Raw genomic sequence first — 22,856 nt, forward strand, 5'->3', positions numbered from 1 at the left:
ATTATTTAGTAATGTTTTTTCTATTCAACTAAAACTCAGTGAACAAATGTCTGCGCTTCGATGAATGTTACTTCGAAGAAAATTAATTAATAACATACACATATCAAATTGAACTACCCTCCAAGTATTTTCCAAAAAATTTCGATAGTAGGTTAACTTAGAAAAACCAATCGAATATATAACGACAGACCTATTACCTATCTTATTCGTCAGATTCTAACCCTCATAAACTCATCAGCATTATTTTACAGGTTACCGTTTCCCATAGGCAATAGACACTATTTTTTATGTGTTGAAGCCACTGAATCAACCATTCAGCTGCCTAAGAACAGAAAAACAAATAAGCAGTGAATATCCTTTCCTGCCCCGCATTCAGTAGCAAAATTTAAATCTCTATTAGTAGACTAAATTTCTTTGAGCTTTATTTAGTATAATTAAAATGCGGAACATTTATATTCCAGATCTGAGGAAAGGGTAACACTCTTAGACAATTCAAGCAATCCAAAACTACGCGAGAGCCAATTTATGGCAGATACCAAAGAGATAATCTCGAAATGATTCCTGGAAAAGCGTTATTCAGTCATGCTTTTCTATTCAACTAAAATTCAGTGAGTAAATGTCTGAGCTTCGATGTATATGACTTCGAAGATGGAGATTAATTATAATATATATGTTACTTATGGAGATTAATTAATAATATATATGTTACTGTGAAAGACTGAAATTGGAGAATGTCGACTTTCACCGGAGAATGTCAACATTCACCAAATACGTCGGTGAAAGATGGAATATTTCTTTACATTCTTGTACATTCGAACCCTCACCGGTGTATGTCGACAATCACAGATATGCTCTGGTGTAGGTCGAAAAGAGAGGAGTATATGTACACGCTGCTATTCCAAAAGGAAGTGTTCCACAAATAAATGCAGTTGTAAAAGCAAGGGCCTCTTGTGCAATTCAAAGTGTCATAATAGTTTAAGTTGTTGCAATAAATAAGATTTGAATCACATAATTTGGTAAGTTTAGAACTTCCATTATTTTCCTTTTTCATTTTGAATGTACTGTGTGTTTTATGTTCTTATATTCTTAAGTTCTTATTCTGAGTCTCAAGTGCGCTTTTTCGCGAATGAATAACGGAGAAGGAAATATAATATTCTTATATGTTTAACATTCACCATTAGTACATGGTGAATGTCGACATTCTCCGGTGTAAGTCAGAAATAAGAGTATTTGGAAAATATTTCGGACATACACCAAGCGACTATGTGAATGTTGACATTTACCGGTGAAAGTCGACATTCTCCAGATTTCGGTGTTTCACCGTAACATATACATATCAAATTGAACTACCCTCCAATCATTTTCCGAAAATTTTCAGAATTAGTAGGTTAATTTAGAAAAACCTATCGAGTACATAACGACAGAATTATAATTCTATAAACATCTTATAAAATTTCTCAGTTTGAGTGTTGCTCTCTCTAAATATTGTCGCGTTCAGTGCTACGATACCGACGCAGACTTTCTCGCAGGATAAAAGCATTCACCTGAGGTGTTACAAAGTTAAACTCTTTGTTAAAATAAACTATAGCAAACTCGTAACAGACATTAAGGGAATCATCGCTATATCTGAACAGAACGACAAAGTTGTAAGAAGGTTTAAAACAAATCGTTTTATTCTATCAGAACAGGAACACAAATGCACGCCTCATGCTTATAATTCAACCAATCACTTGTGGGTACGTAATTTACGGTTACAGTAAGTTCAAATTTAACGCAAAGATGGCTCACAAATCTAACCTGCGTAGATATTCAAATACCGGCAATTACAACGCAAAACCGAAGACTACAATGTATGTACAATGAACAATGTATTACTTATGTAAGCTATCAGCAACTTAGTAACGTGTCCTGAAAGAGGTACAACACGATCTATCTTACAGTATAAAAACCTCCTCAACTTAAATACAGTTGAGAAAGTACATACTTAAGTATTCTGGCGAGAAAGACGGAAATGAGAAATAATAGTAAAGATACAAAACGTAAAATAACTGGTTAGATTAGTATAATGGAACATTACATTGTAATACCAATATACTTTATTGCTTTCTGTCTTTAAGGGACTTATTGAAATCTATATGCTTGGATGTATTTTTTGTATTAGTTGTTTAAAATGTTTTAAGGAGTATTTTTTCCAATGGATTTTTAATTTATCATTTCCGAAATCCAAAAGTCATCTTTTTTCTGCAGGTTATGTGTTTTCGAAATATACAGAGATTTTGCATTCAAATGTTTTTGCATAATATGCATGAAAATGAACTGCTTTGTCTTAAAACATGTATTTGCAACTATGAATAACATACAATGTCAATTTTAATAAAAGATGTCTTGAAACATCCTTTTAATTTACATCATCCATATTTCAAAATATTGAAATTGAAATAAATCCTTAATTTCGTTATTAGAGTGCATTTCTTACTAATAACTTTCTTTCAACAGACATTAGTGCTTCAGCATTGCAGGACTACATGTTCAACAAGGATCGACCAAAGTTAGTAATCTGTCTCGCACGTATATTTAAATTTTCCTTCAAAATAAAAGTATTTAGTTTCCTTAAAATTAAATTCTTTTAGACAACCTTTGATACTTTATTAAAAATTAACATTTTTTCATACATTTATTTCAGATACTTGAATTTTGGAACTATAGGTTTTATTTATGGACATGAACTTATGCATGCATTCGATGGTAAGTAATTATTTACTAGATTTGCTTTAAAATTCTTAATAGCTAAATGCATTCCGATACAGGTTTCTAAAATTTATGACTCAAGAGGTTGTTAATCACCTAAGTCCGTGAAAACTTATCTTCTCTCTGGCCAGAATTAGAAGCATTTAATGATTTATGCTGTTAGAGATTAGTTGAACCTGCTTAGGACATTGAAGGGAAAACATTAGAACATTAAAGAGAAAAAGAGGTAATTCCTTACATTGCCCCCCCATACACACATACACTTAAAAAGTGAATAGCGCTACGGACGATAGCCAGTCTATCAAATTTAGGTGGTGATGAATTACTATCTACCACAATTAAATTCGGCTGCCATTTTAGAGACGCTAAAGAATTTCGAAAGAGAAGACATAAAAAAAATTAACTACTTCTCTTGTGAATTCAAGCCATGTGTCTTCTATCTTGTAGTCAGCCGTGTTTACTGACAACTTACACAACAAAAGCGTGCCTCCAGAAAAGTAGTTATTCCTTATCGCGTGCCCGGTTTAAAGAGTAACTAGGGAAAGCATGGAGGTGAGAACGAAAGGAGACCCCCTATCCGTCTGCGGTTGATGCAGTCCTGCTGAGCTATGGTAGCCACAGGGATGTGTTTCATTTACATCCAAGGTATGTTCACAGCAATTTGGAAGTACTTACACATACGAAGGTTCTTTAATATTAACACATTCTACAGTTACGCTCAAATCGAAAGGCGGGGACACTTCCGCATAAAAGAAACATTCATTACTTGATGGGTAAAGCAATTTGTATAGCGTAGTGGCATTTTTTCACAAATCGGATCTTCGTTATCTTTCGATATTTTGCAACAGTGATTTTAATATTGAATTTGTTTTACAAAATTCGTAGCTAGTGGACTTCAAAAACTTACTAAGTTTTAGCAAAATGTTTATGTTTCGTATAATGAAAATGTGCTGGTCTAATAAGATAAAATAGTATTTACAAACTGTGTTTTAGGAAAAATTACATGCAATACTGTAAGAACACACTGCGAACGATGAATTCATATACTCTGATAGTATACACTGACTTTGCACTACAGCACCATAAAAAAACGCTGGAGCACAATGCACACACTTTCATAACGCTAAACTTGGATGAGGAGATGTAAGATGAAATCATATATACTAACAGTATATCATGAATACAGAGTTTAATATTCCGGATTCCTACAATCCAATATGCAGACTATCATCGGGAAGAAAATTGAATGAAAAAATCCTAGTCCACCGCCTGAATCATAAATTGCACAAAGGCAACACAACCAGCGAATACCAGTACGGCTTTAGAAAAGGGTAATCCAACACATATGCCAGGGGTGGCCAACCTGCGGCTCGCGAGCCTATCGTTCCGTATGTGTTTCAAAATGTCTTTTAAATTACTGACAACAAACCTGAAAGATTAAGTGCAACGTTGTAAGAAATTTCATTTCCGTACAAGTTAAGAATGATACGACTCATTGAAAACTTCGCGAACGAACATAAACAGTTGCGTAACAGTTCTGTTCGTCGGATTTTCTTCCCTTTCGAATGCCTCGTGAATTATGAGAAACATATGGGAGTCAAGGCCTTGTCTGGTCGATTGTTTCTCGACGAATGACGATCTACGATCTACTTAATCGACCGACTCCAGACCGATTTTGAATTTGTAAACTTTCATTGCAACGGACAGTTGACATTGTGCTCTGGAGGAAACAATTTGTATCACTATCTTGCTACGGATATAATTTGTAATCTGAAATTTTTGGTAAGTTAACTATAATTTGTTTCGCAGTATGTAACACGTGCTGCTATTGTTTCAATAACACAAAACTTGTATTTTCTCAATTTCTTTATTTAATTGCAGTTCTTTTAAAAATAGGAGGACAGAGAACGAAAATAAAAAAAAAAAAAAAAAAAGAAAATACGAGCAACAAAATAGAAGTTTTAATAATGAGGGGGAGAAGAATTTTTTTTATTAACAATAACGGAAAAGCATTATGTGTTATTTATAATTCTACGGTCAAAATTTATAAAGCTAGCAATTTACGTTGACATTATGAAACCAATCATCCTCAATTTCTAATCAGTATCCACCAAATTCCAAATTAAGATCAAATAATCTTTCTTCTTTAACTTAGTCAAATTTAAATACACAACAGTCAATTTTGGTGATTTTTAGCAATCAAGCTAATAGCCACATATGTGGCTGAAGCCAGTTTTGTTATTGCCTGGAATATTGCTTGCAAAACGACCGTATGGAGAGGGAGAGTTTATTAAAAAAAAACTTGGAAGATGTACTTAAAGTTTTAGATCCAAAAAATGCAGCATTTCACAAAGTTGTTTCGCAAATTCCCTTCTCGAGACACACAACCGAACGACGCATAACTGCAATTAATACACGTCTTGAATATAATTTTAAAAATGATTTGAAGAACTGTGTTGCATTCAGATTAGTTCTTGATGAAGCGACAGATATCACAGATCTTCCGCAATTGACAGTTTTCATACGTTTTGTTTCACCTGACTTCGTTGTTAGTAGTTCGTTGTAGATTCAGTAGCACTTCAAGAGTCAATCCGCGGTGTCGATATTAAAAATGCATTAGATTCCATAACGAAAACTTTTGATGTGCCCTATAATAAACTTGTAAGCACTGCAAGTGAAGGAGCTCCGGCAATGCTGGGTAAAAAGATCGGTGTTATTGAGCTTTTAAGAGATGATACTCAAATTCCACAATTTATACCGATTCACTGCATAATTCACCAAGAACATCTCATTACAAAATATTTAAAATATCCTGATGTTATGAAAACAGTGTTACACATTGTAAATTACATTCGCACCAATGCACGTCATCGACAACTCAAAAATTTCCTTGACGAATTAAAGGACGAAGAACTTTCAAATGACATTAATTTCTTTTCCATTGTTAGATGGTTATCTAGCTGCAACGTATTAAATCGATTTGTAGATTTGTATTCTATTTGTATTCTATTTGTATCTATTCAGAATTAGACGATGACGAGTCGTTACAAGAAAATAATGTTTTTGACTGATGTTATGGAACATTTGCAAACACTGAATTTACAATTGCAGGAAAAAAATAAAATAATATCTGACATCTCACAGTATATATTTAGTTTTCAAACTAAATTGCAACTTTTTCAAAAGGACATGAAAGTAAAGCATTTTGTCATTTTCCTCAAATTTAAAAAAAAAAATGTGTTCCAATATTAAACAAGAAAAACTCAACGAGTATACAAAAAAGCTAGAAGGAATATTGATGTAATTCCAAAATAGATTTCAAGACTTGAAATATGTTAAATCGTGTCTTGATATTTTTCTGAATCCATTTGAAATTAACATAATTCAAAATAAGTTTTCCATTTCCAATATAATTATGACCCAGAAAGCATCTGGAGAATTAGAATTAACAGAGATGCAAGAAGATCAAGCTCTACAATTAAAATATAAGTCTACGCCGATTACTGAATTTTGGAAATTTGTACCAGAATCGAAGTATCCTAAATATAAAAAGGCTGCTTGGGGAATTATTTTAATTTTCGGAACAACGTACTTATGTGAATCATTTTATTCCACTTTAAAATTCGTGAAATCCAAACAACGATCAGTATTAACTAACAAGCATCTCAAAGAATTACTGAGAAGAGTTGTCACCAATTATTCAACAAATTTTAAAGAATTATTAGGGGAAGTAAAATAAATGTGTTTAATTTTAAATATTTAAATTCAATACACATATTTTGTACTTTTATTTATATGTTTTCAATAAATATAATTTGTGTAAAAAAAAATTAATGCATTTTTGCATATATCGGTGAATGCCTTCTCAGTACCACAGCTCTCTTACCTAGTTTAAACGTTTCTTTATCTTCCACTGTTTTCCTCTTTTGAGATTTACTTTAGAGATTGCGAATAGTGGGTGAAAAATGCTGCGGAATTTGTAACGCCTTTTTTTCATAAAACCTAGGAGCTCCTTTGGAATCAATTCTGCAAAAATATCTCATAATATTACTTGAATAACTTCTGCTTCAGGTTTTTTCCCATAAAACAAATTTACCATCTGCGCTTTTCTCAGTATAAAGTTCGTCGATTTCTCTGCTTTCGTCTGATATTTAGGGCTCACCAGCGGCCGAGCGGTAAAGTCGCTGAACACTGGAAGTTCGGTCCGAGGTTCGAATCCCGCGAAAGGGCTGGCTGCATGGGCGTTTTCGTGGCTTTCCCCATGTGTAACGTGTATACGAGCCAGTTTCCCTTAGAAAGTCCTCCACGAAGGCATCCCTCCTCTTAGGCAGATAGCCCTAGTGTGCTTTGCCATAATTAAATAAACCAAACCAAATCGCCTGATATTTACGAAATGTTCCGATTCCAATTTCACGTTATCGTACCTTACAGGGAAGGCTTTCAAAAGGTTGATTTTAAACACACGAAACTGTAAAACCTTTTCGATATTCTTTGTACCAACTCAGGACCTGTCCTCGAAATGCAGCGGTTTCTATATCGGACTTTTGCAGCTGTTTAACAGGATATATCGAAAAGCGCGTTAACGAAATGTTCCGAAAAGTTCAGCACCGAACTTCTGCTATTGAACGAGCGGTTTCATTGATGCGCTCGTTGTATCTCTGATGAAACCGAAACCTTCCATCGCACATCTTGGTGCAAGATTAACTTGGAATTTGGGGAAGGGGGAAGGCTAAAAGGTGGTTGATTTTGCGACATAGTTCGTAAACAATTCAAGCAAAGACTAAAGATTATACAGACTACAATGATGTTAACTTCCAATTAACATTTTGTTTTTCATGTTATGATTTATTCTGTTCGATTACAATATTTTCAAAATAATATTAGTTTGTTTTTTATTTTATTTGTTTATTTATTGGTAAAAAAGTAGAAACTTATATCTTCGACATTTTACTTTTCGAAACTTTAATTTCTTAAGGAGAAAGTTAGGGTTTTCATCCGCAGAGAACCCGTTGGCGCCGTTGCATTTTTACTCGTCAAGCTCACGGTTCATCGGCGATGAGCCGAGCCACAAACGTGATATTTTGTAAACGTGGTTTTTAGTGCATGTAAATTCAAGTTAGCAGACAAAACAATATATTAAGCATATGGTAGTAAAAATTCACAGATAATAAGCATGTAGGTGTAAAACTAACCTGTTAAACGTGATATACGAAAATTATATTAAATTCAATTTAGCACAGAAAAGAATATATTAAGTATAAGACAATATATAAGCATTTATAACGGAAATAAAAATTCATTTGAAAAATATAAATTAGTATTAATGTACTGAAATTAACCTGTTAAACGTGATAAACAAAAACAAAAAAAAAAAAAAAAAAATTGTCTTAAATTCCAGTTAACGCAGAAAACAATATATTCCTTACACCAGCAGTGGTTTGCTAATTTTGATGACCATGGTGATGCATCAAACTATTCTGTCATGTTAGATAATGAATAATCTTTTTTATTTCAACTCAGTCATCTATTTATGTCACACTTGCCATCCTCTGAAAGGTTATTGTTAGAAAAGCATTAACAATATATTATCTTGTTAAAATTTTACGCCAGAAAATTGATTTATTCTCATAATTTTAGATGACAATAACCAATAATAAAAATAAAAGCATTACTTAGTAATTTAAATTGCTGGTTCTTAGAGCTGTTAATAATTAAGAACACAACGTGAACAGCCGTGTTACAAATTAGCTTCACCCCTCCCGCCGTATTTTCTTCCTTTCATCCCGAACCGAGAACCGGCATCTATCTACGAAAATATTTCTATCTATTCGTTGTTAAAAAATTCAGAAAAAATAATAATAAGTAAGAGAAGAATAATATAAATCTGCAAATGCGAACAACGACAGTGATAATTCAACAAAATGAACGCAAGAGGAATGGTTGCAAACTTCGAACAAGCGAATAGGATAAATCCGCTGGGTTACCAGGTTTGAACTGTTATCGCCAAAGTTGGCGATGTATGTTTACATTTACCGGGTTCTCTGCGGAAGTGCCTCCGAAAGTTACATACCTCTGATGATAATTTCGGAAATTAGAAGTCGATCCTTATTTATCAAACATTGAAATTTAAATTAACATAATGATTACATAGTAATTTAAAGTTAATTAGCAGTTCTTATTCTTCCAAGCACTTGTAATATTTAATTAGAAAACTATATTTCTGAACTCCTTCTAAGCTTCCTTTCATTACCCCTACCAGAATATGAGATGAATCCTGTAATATTTTTATAAATTTGACAGTACCTTTCAAAAACTCGTTCAGAGATGTTAGATATTTCATATTCTTTAGAAATTGTATTCTAAATGCCATTTTTTGTTAGTAACATTTATTCAGAATTATATAGCTTTCCCAGTAACTTCAAGTACGGTTTTTCCCAAACTTTAATAAGTGTTTTCTGACAATAATCTTTCCATGCTTTGAATTCACAATCCAAATTTATATTTGCGCTTTCGTTCATCAGTTATTAAATTTAAAAAAAAAATTGAGTTAAAAATATTACCTCGCTTTCTATCCAAGTGCACAAAGCATATCATAAATAAGGTATATTTAGCATTTGGGATATTTTGACAAACGGGTTTTATGCCAAAGACTGGGACAAATATATCCCCCACACGTAGCGATCGACTTACTATAACGACACGTCTTATTCTGGGAGACGTATATGAAATACAGTTTTACATCGTATGATACAGATGCATTCTTTGCATAACACAACATTACACATTGGGAAAATCATATTTGTTCCTTTCTCTGTGTTTATTTGCGTAGAACGAGCATAGCGGCGTCTTGATTTTCCAACTATTGGAAGATGATTCCCAACATTCAGGAGATTCTAAGTACTTTTTAACCCAGCAGTAATTTTTAAAGTTTTAAGGAAACATATATATCCCGTTAGTAGCCAAAAGATTAACAGTTATATATATATATATATATTCATTATATATATATATAGAAAATTATATTTTATGTGAGAAATGCCATATCTGGCATTATTTATGAATATCGTTCCACTATAATATCAAGAGTTTTTACAAACGATAATAAAATTTCAGGTCGAATAGTGCAGTATTCATCAGAGTATGAGGGTAGAGAAGTGGAAAACCGCTGGAGCAACGAAACGAACAAACATTTCAAAACTAAAACCGGGTGTTTCTTGGAGCAATACGCTAAGTATACTGTTCGTAATGGAATGAAGGTAAGATAAATCAAGTCTCCCTGTTTTCCTCTATTTTCTATATCTCGAACAATGGATAAGAGATATAAGAGATATGCCTGTGGTCTTTCATTCTCTTTTTGTATTCCTGCTTGTCAAATTGGCTGTTTGAAAATCTATATTTATATCAACCAGTCCGTTTATACTGATATACGTGAAATCCTAATAAGGGGTTAGTATAAAAACTATTAGGTATTTCGAAAGCTTAAACGCGAAAGCCTATTTCTCTGCCTAAATTCCAGCGACGGATTGCAGAATTTTTACCTTGACACGTTACCCATTTACATTAAAATAACGTGCATAGTTTTTTCCCCTTTCACTCTCACTTCTCCACTTAAAAACAGTTAAAAAGAGGGGCGAGACACAATCTAGCGTATCGAAATAGGAAAAATTTATCTTTCACTACGTTTTAGTTTGGGCACCACTTGAGGCACGCTTAGGTACCTTTCATGCTTCCTAAAGTAGGAAGCATGAAATATAGACTGCATTTACCAGCCGGTATTGAAGCCATAGAACTTTTACTATCTAGTTGTTACATGCTACAGTTTCAAGAGCTGCAAAAACAAAATGCGATAATTCTTGGTTTTGCTACTAATCTCACTTGTTCCATACCATAGCAAGCCCACGAAATTCATCGCGACAAGATGATTGCACCTGTCAAGAGCCTTGAGCACCATACAGGTGACAGTACGAATTGGTGAGTTCCGTCCCCAATATTGGAGAACAGAAACCCCGGGGGTCGAGTCCACTGGTCTTCCATTTCACTTTCCCTTCCATCAACCTCTCAAGAGGGCTTTCGGCTCGCCGCATACGTACAGTGTCCCTATGCCGCACAGACACTATACATCTACAAACATTCGTAACTTGCCATTCCGTGCGATAAGTCTTTAATTCAGGAATGGAGTATGTTGCATAATAGATAGCACGGAGGTTTTCGAAAGTAGAAATGTAGTATGAAAGATGTTAAAAGATTGTAAAAATACTTTCTGTTGAGTTCATGAAATTACACTGCCCTCCAAAAGTTAAGGAATAGCCTGTATTTCAAAGCTCACCATTGCAAAAATGTCAGTAACATTTATATTAACAGTTTATATGCATGAAGTTTAAAAATAATATATAATATATGCATAATATATTATAATGAAGTTTAAAAAGATATATGGAAAAACAATAGCTATAACTTCTATTTTATAGAAATTGAATGCTGATATATGAATTGGAGAAAAAAAATGCAAAAATTATTATTATTATTTTTTTTTTTTTTTTTTTTTTACGTGTGTTGATCTTCAATTGTTATTAGCAAATTCGTTGACAGTAGCTAGGAGAGACTATCAGCTTCCGGTAGAAGTCCTTTGAGTGTTTCGTTGAGGTGGCGGGCGATGCGATGGATGGAAGAAAATTGTGTTGTCACAAGCGGGATGCTGCTAAACGGCTCGATGTCTCTCGTAGTTTAGTCCACAGACTATGGAATCAGTTTGAATCCGAAGATTCTGTGCCTAGAAGACATGTTCTAGGCAGACCAAGAGTTACAACACCTGCGGAAGACTGTTATTTAGCTATTTCGGTCCGACGGAGGAGTAACATTACAGTTGCTCAGCTTATTGCAGATCATTTAGTGGCAACAGGAATAAGAATCTCAGCTACTACAGTGCGCAGACGTCTGCGCAATACAGGTCTATACGCAAGATGGCCAGTTGTTTGAGTCCTCTTTACCCGAGGATACAGAGGTGCCGGTTTATTTTGCTGAAAAGAACACATCTCCCGAACCATTCAACAAGGGGCTACTGTTCTTTCACAGATGAGTTCAGGTTGTCAGCTGATCTCGAGGGAACAACGCGCCAGACACAATCCATCCCACATTGTGGAAAGACACAGCTACAGAGGTGGTGGAATAAAGGTTTGAGCTGGGATCTCTTTCGCTGGTGACACTGATATGCATATGTTTTGTGGAAGAACTCTGACCAGTGTAAGATGTAGAGACGATTTCCTTGATAAATATATCCACCCATATGCCGCTGCTATTGTCCTGGATTTCTTTTGATGGACGACAGTGCGCGACCACAGCGAGCTGGGATTGCTGAAGGATATTTCCAGAGTCATGATATGAAGACACTGGATTAACCAGCTCAATTACCAAATCGCAATCTGATAGAGCAAATCTTTGGGACTACCTTGGGAGAGAGGTTGCTACTTTAAGTCCTTCCTCCAAGGTCGTTAGTTGAGGTTGAACAAGGATTACTTCGTGTCTGATCATTGCTTCCCATTTCACTGGCCAACAACTTAATTGAGAGCATGGAACGTCGCTGTCCCAATTTATTGCAGCTAAGGATGAACACATTCCTTATTAGAAGCCATTTTTGTATTGTTATGATCTCATTTTTTCTCAAAAAAAAAAACTGCAATGCACTGTTTCTCCAAGAGTGGATTTCTCTGCCAATGGTGCAACGTTTTGTTGTAATTCGTACTTGTGTTTAACTTTAGAAATACTCTATGTCGCATTCATTAAAGCGAACATGTCCTTTAAATTCCTTGTTTCTATTTTGCTTCATTCTTAAATTAGCCGCAAAAAAACATGTTGTTCCTTAAATTTTGGATGGCAGTGTACTTAAGATAAAATCTAAAAAAAGGCTAAGCTTACTTTCACGATAACACTGTAAAACGTAAAACCACATTTACCATCAAGTAAGAAATTTATTTTATTAAAGAAATTGAAAGTCACTTGTGATTATCATAAAAAGTTGCAAAAATATTTATTTTCAGCGTAAACCTTGAATCCCGAAAAATACACTCCTCAAAAGTGAAATTGCAACACTAAGAAAGAATGCTCGTAGCATCATGCGAATTGTAGGATCGAGAGTTGTGAGATGGATACGCAAATAATTAAAAAAACAGACAAAGAAAATCCTTATAAACCAATTTATTCAGTATCTAATGTTCCCACCTCGGACAGTGATACAGGCGACAATCGGGCGAGCATGTTATCAATGAGTTCATTGATGGCTGCCTTTGCCAAACCACATCAACTGCTGTACGTAGATCATCCAGGGTTTGCGGCCGTGGTCCTCGGTAAATGTCACGTCCAATGACATTCCACAGGTGTTTAATGGGATTCAGATTTGGAGAAGCTGCCGGGCAGTGTAGGATGTCAGATCTAGTCAGGCTGTTAAGAGTACGCCGTACGACATGCGGCTTGGCATTGTCTTGTTGGAATACCGTGTTAAGTGCGCCATGCAACCAGAGCAGAATAAGCTCCACAAATTGCGTGACGTAGCGGTCCGCTGTCAAACTGCCGTTAATGTATGCCAGGGGCGTCTTGTGATCAAACATTATGCCACCGCGAACCATAATGCCGGGTGCAGAACCGGTATGACACTCGACAAAATCGGCTGTTTCGTAGCGTTCTCCGGGTCGCCGGATCGACGGCCGTTATTCTTCCACAGACAGAAACAAGATTCATCCGGAACAAAACCCGATACCATTCGATGGTCCACGCACTATGACGCTGACACCACACCAAGCGTCTAGTCTTGTGTTCAGCAGTCAATGGTGCTTTCGTAGCTGGTAATCGTGAACGTAGGTGTACTTCATGCAATCTGTTGCGAAAAGTTTGGTTGGACACAGATCCATCTGCTCCTGGAGGCAACCGGCTTCGGATGTCACGTGACGTGGAGAAAGGGTCTCCAATAATTGACCGCGGAATACGCCAGTCTATGTGCTCTGACGTGCACCTGTGGGTACCACTTTCTCTTTGACGTGTACGCACACTTTCCTGAATCCATTGTGTGACACAACGTTGGATGGTACTCACATTGTGCCCAACACAAGTGGCTAATGTGCGCAGCGACAAACCAAGGTCATGGAGTTCGATAATGCGGTCACGTCCCCGGTCGTTAACTGATGGTATTGAGCCGATTGAACTCGCCCCGACGTCTCAGAGGCATTTTCTATGCTTCTTCTAAAGTCTTCCATGCTCCGTAAACCCTCAGATGATGTTTATAAGAGAAAGTGGCTGACTTTTATAGCCCGCATATGCGTACCACGTGATCCAATGCGTGCGTAACATTTACAATTTGCATATCCACCTCACAACTCTCGCTTCTACAATTTGCATGACGCTACGCGCATTTTATCTTGGTGTTGCAATTTTAGATCTGAGGAGTGTACATGCCTCTACCGCATATCTGTTGATATTTTTAATGAATTAGCAGTCCTATGAAAATATAAAGCAAATATTTTGGTAAACAAACTGATTTGGTTTGGTTTATGTATTATGGAAAAGCCTCGAGGGCTATCTAGAGGACTGAATACCTTCTTGGGGAGACTTTCTAAGGGAAACTGTCTCGTGTAAATGTTACACATGGGAAAAATCACAAAAATGGCCATGCAGCGAGCCCGTTCTTGGAATTCGAAACTTGGACTGAACTACCAGTGTTTAGCGACATTACGGCTCGGCCGCTGGCTGGCCTATTGGCCATCGATACCTATTTTACCAAGACGAGTGATAACGGATAAAACCGATTGAATATAAGCAAGAATATGTTCTGCAAATTGTCATTAAAATACTATTAGCTTTCTGTTTCCGAATGAGGAAAATTTATGAGGGAAGTGCTTTCTGGTTAGATGCAGAGATTCTAGTTTTAATGTTAAGCTCTCGAAAGCAAATTAGCGAGATAATTCACGTAGCCACAACTGAATGCCGTCTTCGTCTTGGTGTGATAATTTAGAGTCACAGCTCTTATATTGAACAAAATACAGTGTTCTATAATATAAGAATAATACAACAATATGGAATATAGTCATACCACATTATAAAACGCATTTTTCGGTATATTAATATTAAGATGAGTGTTAGAAATTAATTTTGGTAGAGTAGCTGTAGGCTGTCTGTATAGAGACTTACATACATTTGTTTCTAAGTGAAATTGGTAAATAATAATGAAACTCATAGGAAAATAGCGATAAATTAATTATGTAGTTGACCGAAATGTTTGTTTCAAGAATATGCATAACTTTATATAAGAAATAAGCAATGTACGCAAATAATTCTGAAAAAATATGTAAAACCAGTTGCATGATTAATTGAATATCTAAGTGTTTTATGAAAATCTGTTGAAGTGCATAAATGTTAATACCATGATAGACTGTTAGGAAACCGAAGCATTCCCTAATCTGGATGCTTAAAAATACCTAAATGCCCTTCCCTGTCCAATATCCATCCCGTCCGTTTCCTCCCTCTCCGTACATTAACGCACGAAGAGGTTTGAAGGATTTAAAATGACATCCTTCCTACTTCCTAACAAAGAAGCTTCCATTAGCTTTTTAGCGCAAACTGTCTACGATAAACTGATACAATGCATTTGGGGAAACTTCACCTGCTACTGCATACTTTAAAAAACATTGAACAGCATTTTTTACCAATATTTTATGTCATTTGAGAAGTATAGGAACGGCTTCCATTTTAAAGCCTAATTTTAATAGATCTTTAACACTAAATGTAAGCAAAGTTCGAGAAGAAAAAATCTTCCTCAAAATTAACATACAAGCCGTACGTTTAAATGTGTTATTGCCAAATTTAATATAAATGAAGAGAGAATTAAGAAACATAAAATGAGAAATTCTTATAAAGAATTCACTGAAGTTTTAAAATATCACAAACATCTCTTTTAAAAATATCCGGCTATTTAATTTCCAGATGAAATTTTCTAAGCAAAAATCTTGTTTTACTTATGTTGTTGTTGTTGCTAATGCTTGTCCGACTTATAGTCAGCCCAAGCCACGAAATTCCTCGTGGAAAGAAGCGAAAGTTTATGCCTGTCGTTGGCAACAGACTTGAGCACCTTACAGGTGATTGTGCGATTAACCTCTCGAGACGACTTTCCGCCTGCCACATATTGAGAGTGACCCCATGCCGCACGGACACTCTACATTTACATACATTCATGCGTTCATAGGGATTCCAACTCGGGCCTTCGGCACGGCAGTTAGCGACGCTAACCGCTATACCAGTTGGGCGACATCTTCTACTTATTAATAAACAAAGAGCATTATCATCAATCAGCAACATCATCTGCCAGATAGATGTTATGGCTCCAGGATTTCTTACGTTTTTAAATTTAAGCATTTGATGAGAGTTAATGCTCACATGCTGAATTTTGGAAAATGGTTATGTTCTCAACACCAACTGTCATTTTGTTATGCGTATTTAGGAAACAGCTTTTAAAATATATATTTAAACAATTGCATCTTTCTCAGGTGAATGCTACTAAAACGCATTTCGACAATAAAGCTGATAACCTTGGTTATGAACTTGCTTATCTGGTAAGTAACGTTCTTTAAATTTTTCTAAAGGTCTGTGCTTGTTTTTCTTTCGCTGCACATTTTGTTTACTTCTTTTATGACTTCGTGTTTTTCTATGCATTTATTATTTACAATGTTTAATGTTTTATTACACGTTTTACAAACCTGCTCGGTAGAAAATTCAGCGACATCTGTGGTTCTGTTGTGATATTTTTAGCTAGTTGTCATCCTGTTTTAGCGCAAAGAGGCAGTTTGCCCAGAAGAGTTATTAATTTCGTTTTGGAATTTTGCGTTCGTTCATTATAGCAAACGGTGTTTCACTTTTCCGATTGTCGCCACCAAATATTAGAGACCTGCATCATATTTAAATAAATTAAATAATGAAGAATCTGCATGAATGTATAAATGTTTCTCGCACTACCTGGCGACATGAAATTCTCTCCCATATTGGCATCTGGAAACTCAAATTTGGAATTTAAAATTTGTTTTATTATCTATTTCATATTTTGTAAAAACTTTAACGAATTTTTTATCAACAGAACGATTTGAAAGCGCGCAATGGCAACACTGTACGAAAAAAAATTATCTCCGGCTCGCGACACTCTGTATCGTAAATTCTAAGGATATGCTCTTTTTAAATTTTTTTTTTATATTGCTGATGAGTTGAAGTTTATGATTTAACTTAATGAATTGAATTTTGAATTGTATGATTATTTATTTTATGAATCACTTTTCAAACTGTTGCCACAAAGTATTATCGCCCTGTATTATATTTAAAGAAATTAAATAATGAAAAATCTACATAAATGTATGTATATTTCTGGAATTGTGATAAAACAACGGTAAGGATTTTTGATTAACAAACTCAACGATTTCAAAGCCAGGGCAACACTGAAAAAAAAAAAAAAAAATTGTCTCCAGCGTACGAGAGAGTGGCTCGGAAATTCTAAAGACATGCTCCCATTTTAAAATAATTTTGCGACATTGCTTTTGAACTGAATTTTATGGTTTAAGAAAGTGAATGTTTAATAAATAAATGTAACACACAAAAATGTAAAAAAAAAAAAAAAAAACACTTTTGGACGTAATTTAAAATCTGAAACATTTCAGATTTTCCGTTTTTTTTTTATTTTATAATCTATGAAATTTGGATATATACATAAATAAAGTTGGATAATCAGACCCCCTGGGGGTTGACTCAGGAGAATTCCTGGGAAGTGGTCGAAACTGCACAGAGATATTTAACACGTAGTTGGTTCTTAGTTAAAATCACCGACGTAGATTAAAACACACTTAATATGTACGGCTGTAAAATAGCAAGCTTCTTGTAACAAACAACGTGGCAGAAAGACAAAACACGCTTTCTCTGAAGTAGCCCACACCTTAACTTACTTAGTCATTTCTACCCTACATTGGAAAAGGCGTGAAATAGAAAACTCATTCTGGCAGAAACGCGTAGGTAGCAAAATGAGGAGTAAAGGCAAGGCTGTTTTCAAACTAAAAATTAACAGTTGCGAAAATAAAATAAAACCCTACATTCTGACTATGGGAAATGTTGAAAGAACTGCGGAAACGAATTACGAAACTGATACAGAAAAAGAGTTTTATGCCGCTATCAATCAAATCTGCTATATTTGAAAGAAATTAAATAATGAAAAATCTGCATAAATGTATGTATATTTCTCACATTGTGATAAAGAACGGTACCTAGAGCCATCCAATTTTGAATAACGTAATCTTCCACCGAATATGGGCATCTGGAAGCCTTAATTTAGAATTTGAGATTTGTTTTATTATCGATTTCATATTTTAACGAATTTTTTATTAACAAACTTAACGATTTCAAAGCGAGCAATGGCAACACCGTGCGAAAAAAAGAACATTTTTATCTCCAGTGCACGAGACCGTGTATCGGAAATTCTAAAGATATGCTCCCATTTTAAAACTATTTTGCGATATTGCTGTTGAATTGAATTTCGTGGTTTAAGTGCGAAGAACATTATATTTAATAAATATAGGTAACATACAAAACGTTAAAAAACGCCCCTTTGAGCGTAATACAAAATCTGAAAGCTTTACTATTTTGTGTTGCTGCTTGTTTTTGAAGCTTAGAGTTAGAATAAGTATGGAACCTTTTTCTTTATTTTGCCTACTTATTAAGCGATTTGTAGAATGGCTAGCAAGCAAAATCTGAATAATGGTTCTTCCTTTCAAATGCTTACAAACATAAAATTGAAATAGCATTTGTAGAGATGGGAGAAGGACGAAGAAAATGAAGTATATACCTCAAGTAAAGAAGACGCGACTGATTGGTTTGCTGTGACGGTGTAAAAAAGACACGACTGTTACCTGTCTAGGTCGAGAAATGCCGCTTTGAAAAACATTTCAAAAAACGTGCTCGTACTCACATTACACGTGGACAAAACCACAAAAATTCAGATGCAGCCAAGCCGTTCGCGGGATTTGAATCCACATCAATTTACAGATTTTACTACTTGGGCGTTGGCGAGCCGTTCCTAAACAACAAGTGTCCAAAATTACGTACAAAAACTAAGAAATTGATTGAAAAAGGTCAAGTAAGCGAAATCTGTTGACAGTTCAATGTCGATACTCCTTCACAGAGCCTATATAAGGTGGCAAAATACACGCAGAATGAATACCGCGTGAAGGTTTTTGTTATTTGATGACTATCATCGGATTTAGTCCTAGAAAGGAAAGCAGTATATTTTAAAATTTCTGACTGCATAATATGCAATACGAGTTACGGTTATGTAAGAAACTTGCTTCCTTGACTAACGTGGCAGCGAAATGGAGACAACACCCGACGCCAAAGTCAGTTGAAAGTTGACACCAGGTGGAGACACCTCTATTCTAATAAACGGTTAGATGATTTTGCCTCGAGCGCGAGAAATATCTTCGCAGGTGTCGGGATACCCGTCTAGGGCATTTCTATCCGTATGACTTGCAAAACATTACTGTTAACATGTCATGATTGTTAATGGAAGCGAAAAGCGGCCGTCGCTGAACACTGGTAGTTCGGTCAAGGCTTTAATCCTGGCGAAACGGCTGGCTTTATGGGTGCTTTCGGGGTTTCCCTCAGAAGTCGCGAGTATATTCTTATTGCAATCAAGTATTCTAGTTTATAAACAGTATTCATATAACATAATCACGTATCTATTGTATCAGCTCATGTAAGTATTCAAATAACACAATTTTCCAAATGATAAATGTAAACAGGTTGAATGTATTCAAGAGTCTTATTTTATTCAAACTCTCAAGTACATAACTAACGTATCCATGTAACTTAATCATATATTCAACGAATTAATGTATTTAATGGACGGATTATATTTAATATAGCACTGAAAGTATCTGATGTATTTAAAATTATTATTATTATTAGTAGTAGTAGTATTTGATGCATTTAAGAATTATGGCAGCGAGCGCAAAAGACCATTACCAATGCATTCTAACAGCTAATGCTTACAGAATCATGCAGCTAACGCATTCATGTAATATCATCCGGAGCCCTGTTTGTTCATGCGACTTTGCACAGAAACATATGCATTCCTGAGGCAGGCCTCCTGGGACTCAATGGAACTGCCGGTAGTATAGATAGGAGTAGATAGTGGAGGGCGTGGAACATGTAAAGTTCGACCGCCTCATCGACGACCATGAGCGCAAATACGCATGCACCATTCAGACCGAATTATTCTCAAAATAGGGTGGAAGGATGGGGACTTTCTTTCCCTACAGCATATCTCTTTCCAGAGAAGAGAAGATTTCAACGTGATCTTTCCCGTCGCAGCGTGTAATAACGCCCCTTTTGGACGAGTCTATGTGTTTTGGCAGAATGCCAACCAGGGTTGCATTTGAGACGGTCGAACTATACCTGGCTTACCTTTGTGAGACAGCAGGTGTCCCCGTCTTCTGTCACCTGTGTAGCTAGCATTCGAGCCAGTTTCCCTTAGGAAGTCCTGCACGAAGTTATATTATTATATGTTATGTTATAATATGACATAACATATAAATCTAAATGAAACAAATGTACAGCTTATTTTTTCAATGTCATTGCAATAAATTAACTAAAAAATATAGTTTATTTCCTTGCAGTTTTCATTTAATCGTACTTAGAAACTCTTTCTGGATCAATCACATCTAAACTAACTTTGAAGTTTTGATTTCAAGCAAATATTTATTATTTACGTAATACTTTGTTTTGCTTTCTTCGCACAGGCTTATCAATCTTGGGTTAAAGATAATGGAAGGGAACCAATGCTGCCAGGACTGAAATATACACAAAATCAGTTATTCTGGATAAGTGCAGCTAGTGTAAGTCTGATTTCTTTTTAAACCAAAAGAACAGCACATGCATGGGCTTCTTACCTTGTTAAACATAGCAGCTAACATTCAAAATATCATACCTGTAGATGAATGACTGACTGCCTCCCTTCCATTGTACTTTCGTTATACTTTTCTACAAAGACTGCTCCAGGAAATATACATCTGGAGATGTGAACGCAATTAGAATCATTGGCAAGGCTGGTTAGCATCACCTCCAAGTGGGTCAGATGTTCTGTCGGTGGAATAAAGTAGACTTTTACCCCTTTGGCGATAGTTGCCATTGTAAATTGAAGATCAGTGATAGTTGCCATTGTAAACTGATGATCAGCAAAAGTTGTCATTGTAAACTGAGAATCAGCGATAGTTGCATTGTAAATTGATTTTCAGGGATAGTTGCCACTGTAAATTGATGATCAGCGATATTTGGCATTGTAATTTATTATCAGCGATAGTTGTCAAGACACTCTCGAGCTTCGAATTCTCGGCTAAAATATATTAAGTAATTTTTATCCTCTAGATGAAATCGGTAAAAAGAGAAGTTAAGCAGTGACAAAATAATACGTTAACTGGTTAATTAACATAAATCCTTGCGAATGTTTAAACAGAAAACAGATTAAACAGAATAATAAAAATATTTGTGTATTTCGTGACTTAAAGTATGTTACAGTGTGTCATTAGCTTTATAGGATTTAATTTTGCAATCAGCGTCCATTATGTTCCTTTTTAGGTCTGTCATGAAACTCATTATATGCAAAGGTTATGCATTAATATGCATTATATGCACACAACAGAATAAAACTTAAATGGACTAACGTAACACAGAATTTCCTAAAATTAGACTTCTTTGAAAAGTATTTTCCACTGAGTAAATACGTAATAAAGCTTTAAGCTGAGTAACGCATGAAACCCCAGCTATCCTTTCAAAAGATTTTGTTACTGTTTTGTTATCGGGAGCGGATTCGGATATCGCCAAAAGTTGATGATCCAGCGAAAATTTTTAAATAATAAATAAAATAAATAATAAAAAGAATGACCAAAATATTTTAATTGCGATAAATAAAATACGATACGATCAAGTTTAAGAAAAATCGAGAGGAATAACAAATATTCGTAAAATTAGAAATTTTTAATGCAAGTTAAACAATTTGCCGAAGAAATCAGAAAAAAAAAATCATGTAATGATTCTTTGCGCACACTTTTTCTTCGTTCCTGAAGAAATTGTATGGAAGATGTTCATAATTAGGAAAGTCGAAATTTTCAAATTCATGGTAAATACAATGAAAACACAAGTTGAGCGTTATATCTTTAGAATTTGCATTGTCGTTCCGAACTTTGAAAAAGCATTCTTTTACTATTTCTTAAAAACGTTAACATTGACTTTAGAAGTAAACACTGTCGATTTAATATGAACCCATCTCTTGGTAAGTTTATTTAAATAAGTGGCTACAACTGCCGTCCCGATAATAGAACAGTACCAAGATTTTGTTATGGAATTTTTTAGTAGCAGTTTATTTGCTAGTAGGTAATTAAAAAAATTACCTCATTATAAATGCTGGCTGTGGCAGCGATTTTTATTGAGTACTAACGTGAAAACCAGCTGATATTTCTGCAATCAGCAGAAACAGCTCTGTTGCAAGAATCATCGCTTTCCCCTCACCTATAGCGCCTTTTGGAATTGTCAGTGGTTACTGTAGGCGCGTGCCTGAATGTAGCCCAATAATAAAAATGTACAATATTTCTGATTTCTTTGACAGTTCATACTGCAAGCTGATGCATTTCCTTCGCTTCCAAAGCTCAGAGTATGGGGGAAACATCATTTGGCGATTAATCATCTTGCGTAAATATTACTTATTCGATATTTACTTTCCTTTTAGGATAGTTACCTCGTCACAGTCAGAATCAGCAAAGTTGGTGCTGAACGTGAACACTGACAGCTGAAAAGCTAATGCACGCTTTAAGAGTTGCAATGATTTCCTGTTGTCTATAGTTACAATTAAAAAACATGTAACAGAATTCTTACAATCATTTGCCACAATTTACGCGTTGCTCTATTAGAGGTTTTAACTATTTCGCATCGATAGAGGCCAAAATCTGTTCCTTTCAAATATCTGAAACGTCCAGGTATATGAATTTCTGCTGAAATAGATATCCTTCCTCCTGCCAAGTAAAATGCTACAGCGTTAACAATACCTA

General features: G+C 35.2%; 2 protein-coding genes across 3 annotated transcripts in view; one reads left to right on the plus strand and one right to left on the minus strand.

Annotated features, from left to right (window-relative positions):
* LOC146998342 (uncharacterized) overlaps window positions 1-22,856 on the minus strand; it is a 255,903-nt gene that overhangs the window by 123,660 nt on the left and 109,387 nt on the right. The gene's annotated exons all lie outside the window — the stretch shown is intronic.
* LOC118191220 (endothelin-converting enzyme 1-like) overlaps window positions 1-22,856 on the plus strand; it is a 121,257-nt gene that overhangs the window by 95,517 nt on the left and 2,884 nt on the right. Inside the window, exons 15-19 of one of the 2 annotated variants that reach the window (XM_085814139.1) lie at window positions 2,497-2,548; window positions 2,684-2,745; window positions 9,862-10,004; window positions 16,275-16,340; window positions 20,556-20,651. In XM_085814139.1, the coding sequence (XP_085670265.1) occupies window positions 2,497-2,548; window positions 2,684-2,745; window positions 9,862-10,004; window positions 16,275-16,340; window positions 20,556-20,651 (419 nt within the window). The remainder of the gene's footprint in view (window positions 1-2,496; window positions 2,549-2,683; window positions 2,746-9,861; window positions 10,005-16,274; window positions 16,341-20,555; window positions 20,652-22,856) is intronic. The other variant, XM_085814140.1, reaches the window with a different exon arrangement.

The sequence above is a fragment of the Stegodyphus dumicola genome, chromosome 3 (assembly GCF_044657685.1).
Source record: "Stegodyphus dumicola isolate Sdum_Otavi_A_Nest chromosome 3, ASM4465768v1".
Classification (NCBI taxonomy): Eukaryota; Metazoa; Arthropoda; class Arachnida; order Araneae; family Eresidae; genus Stegodyphus; species Stegodyphus dumicola.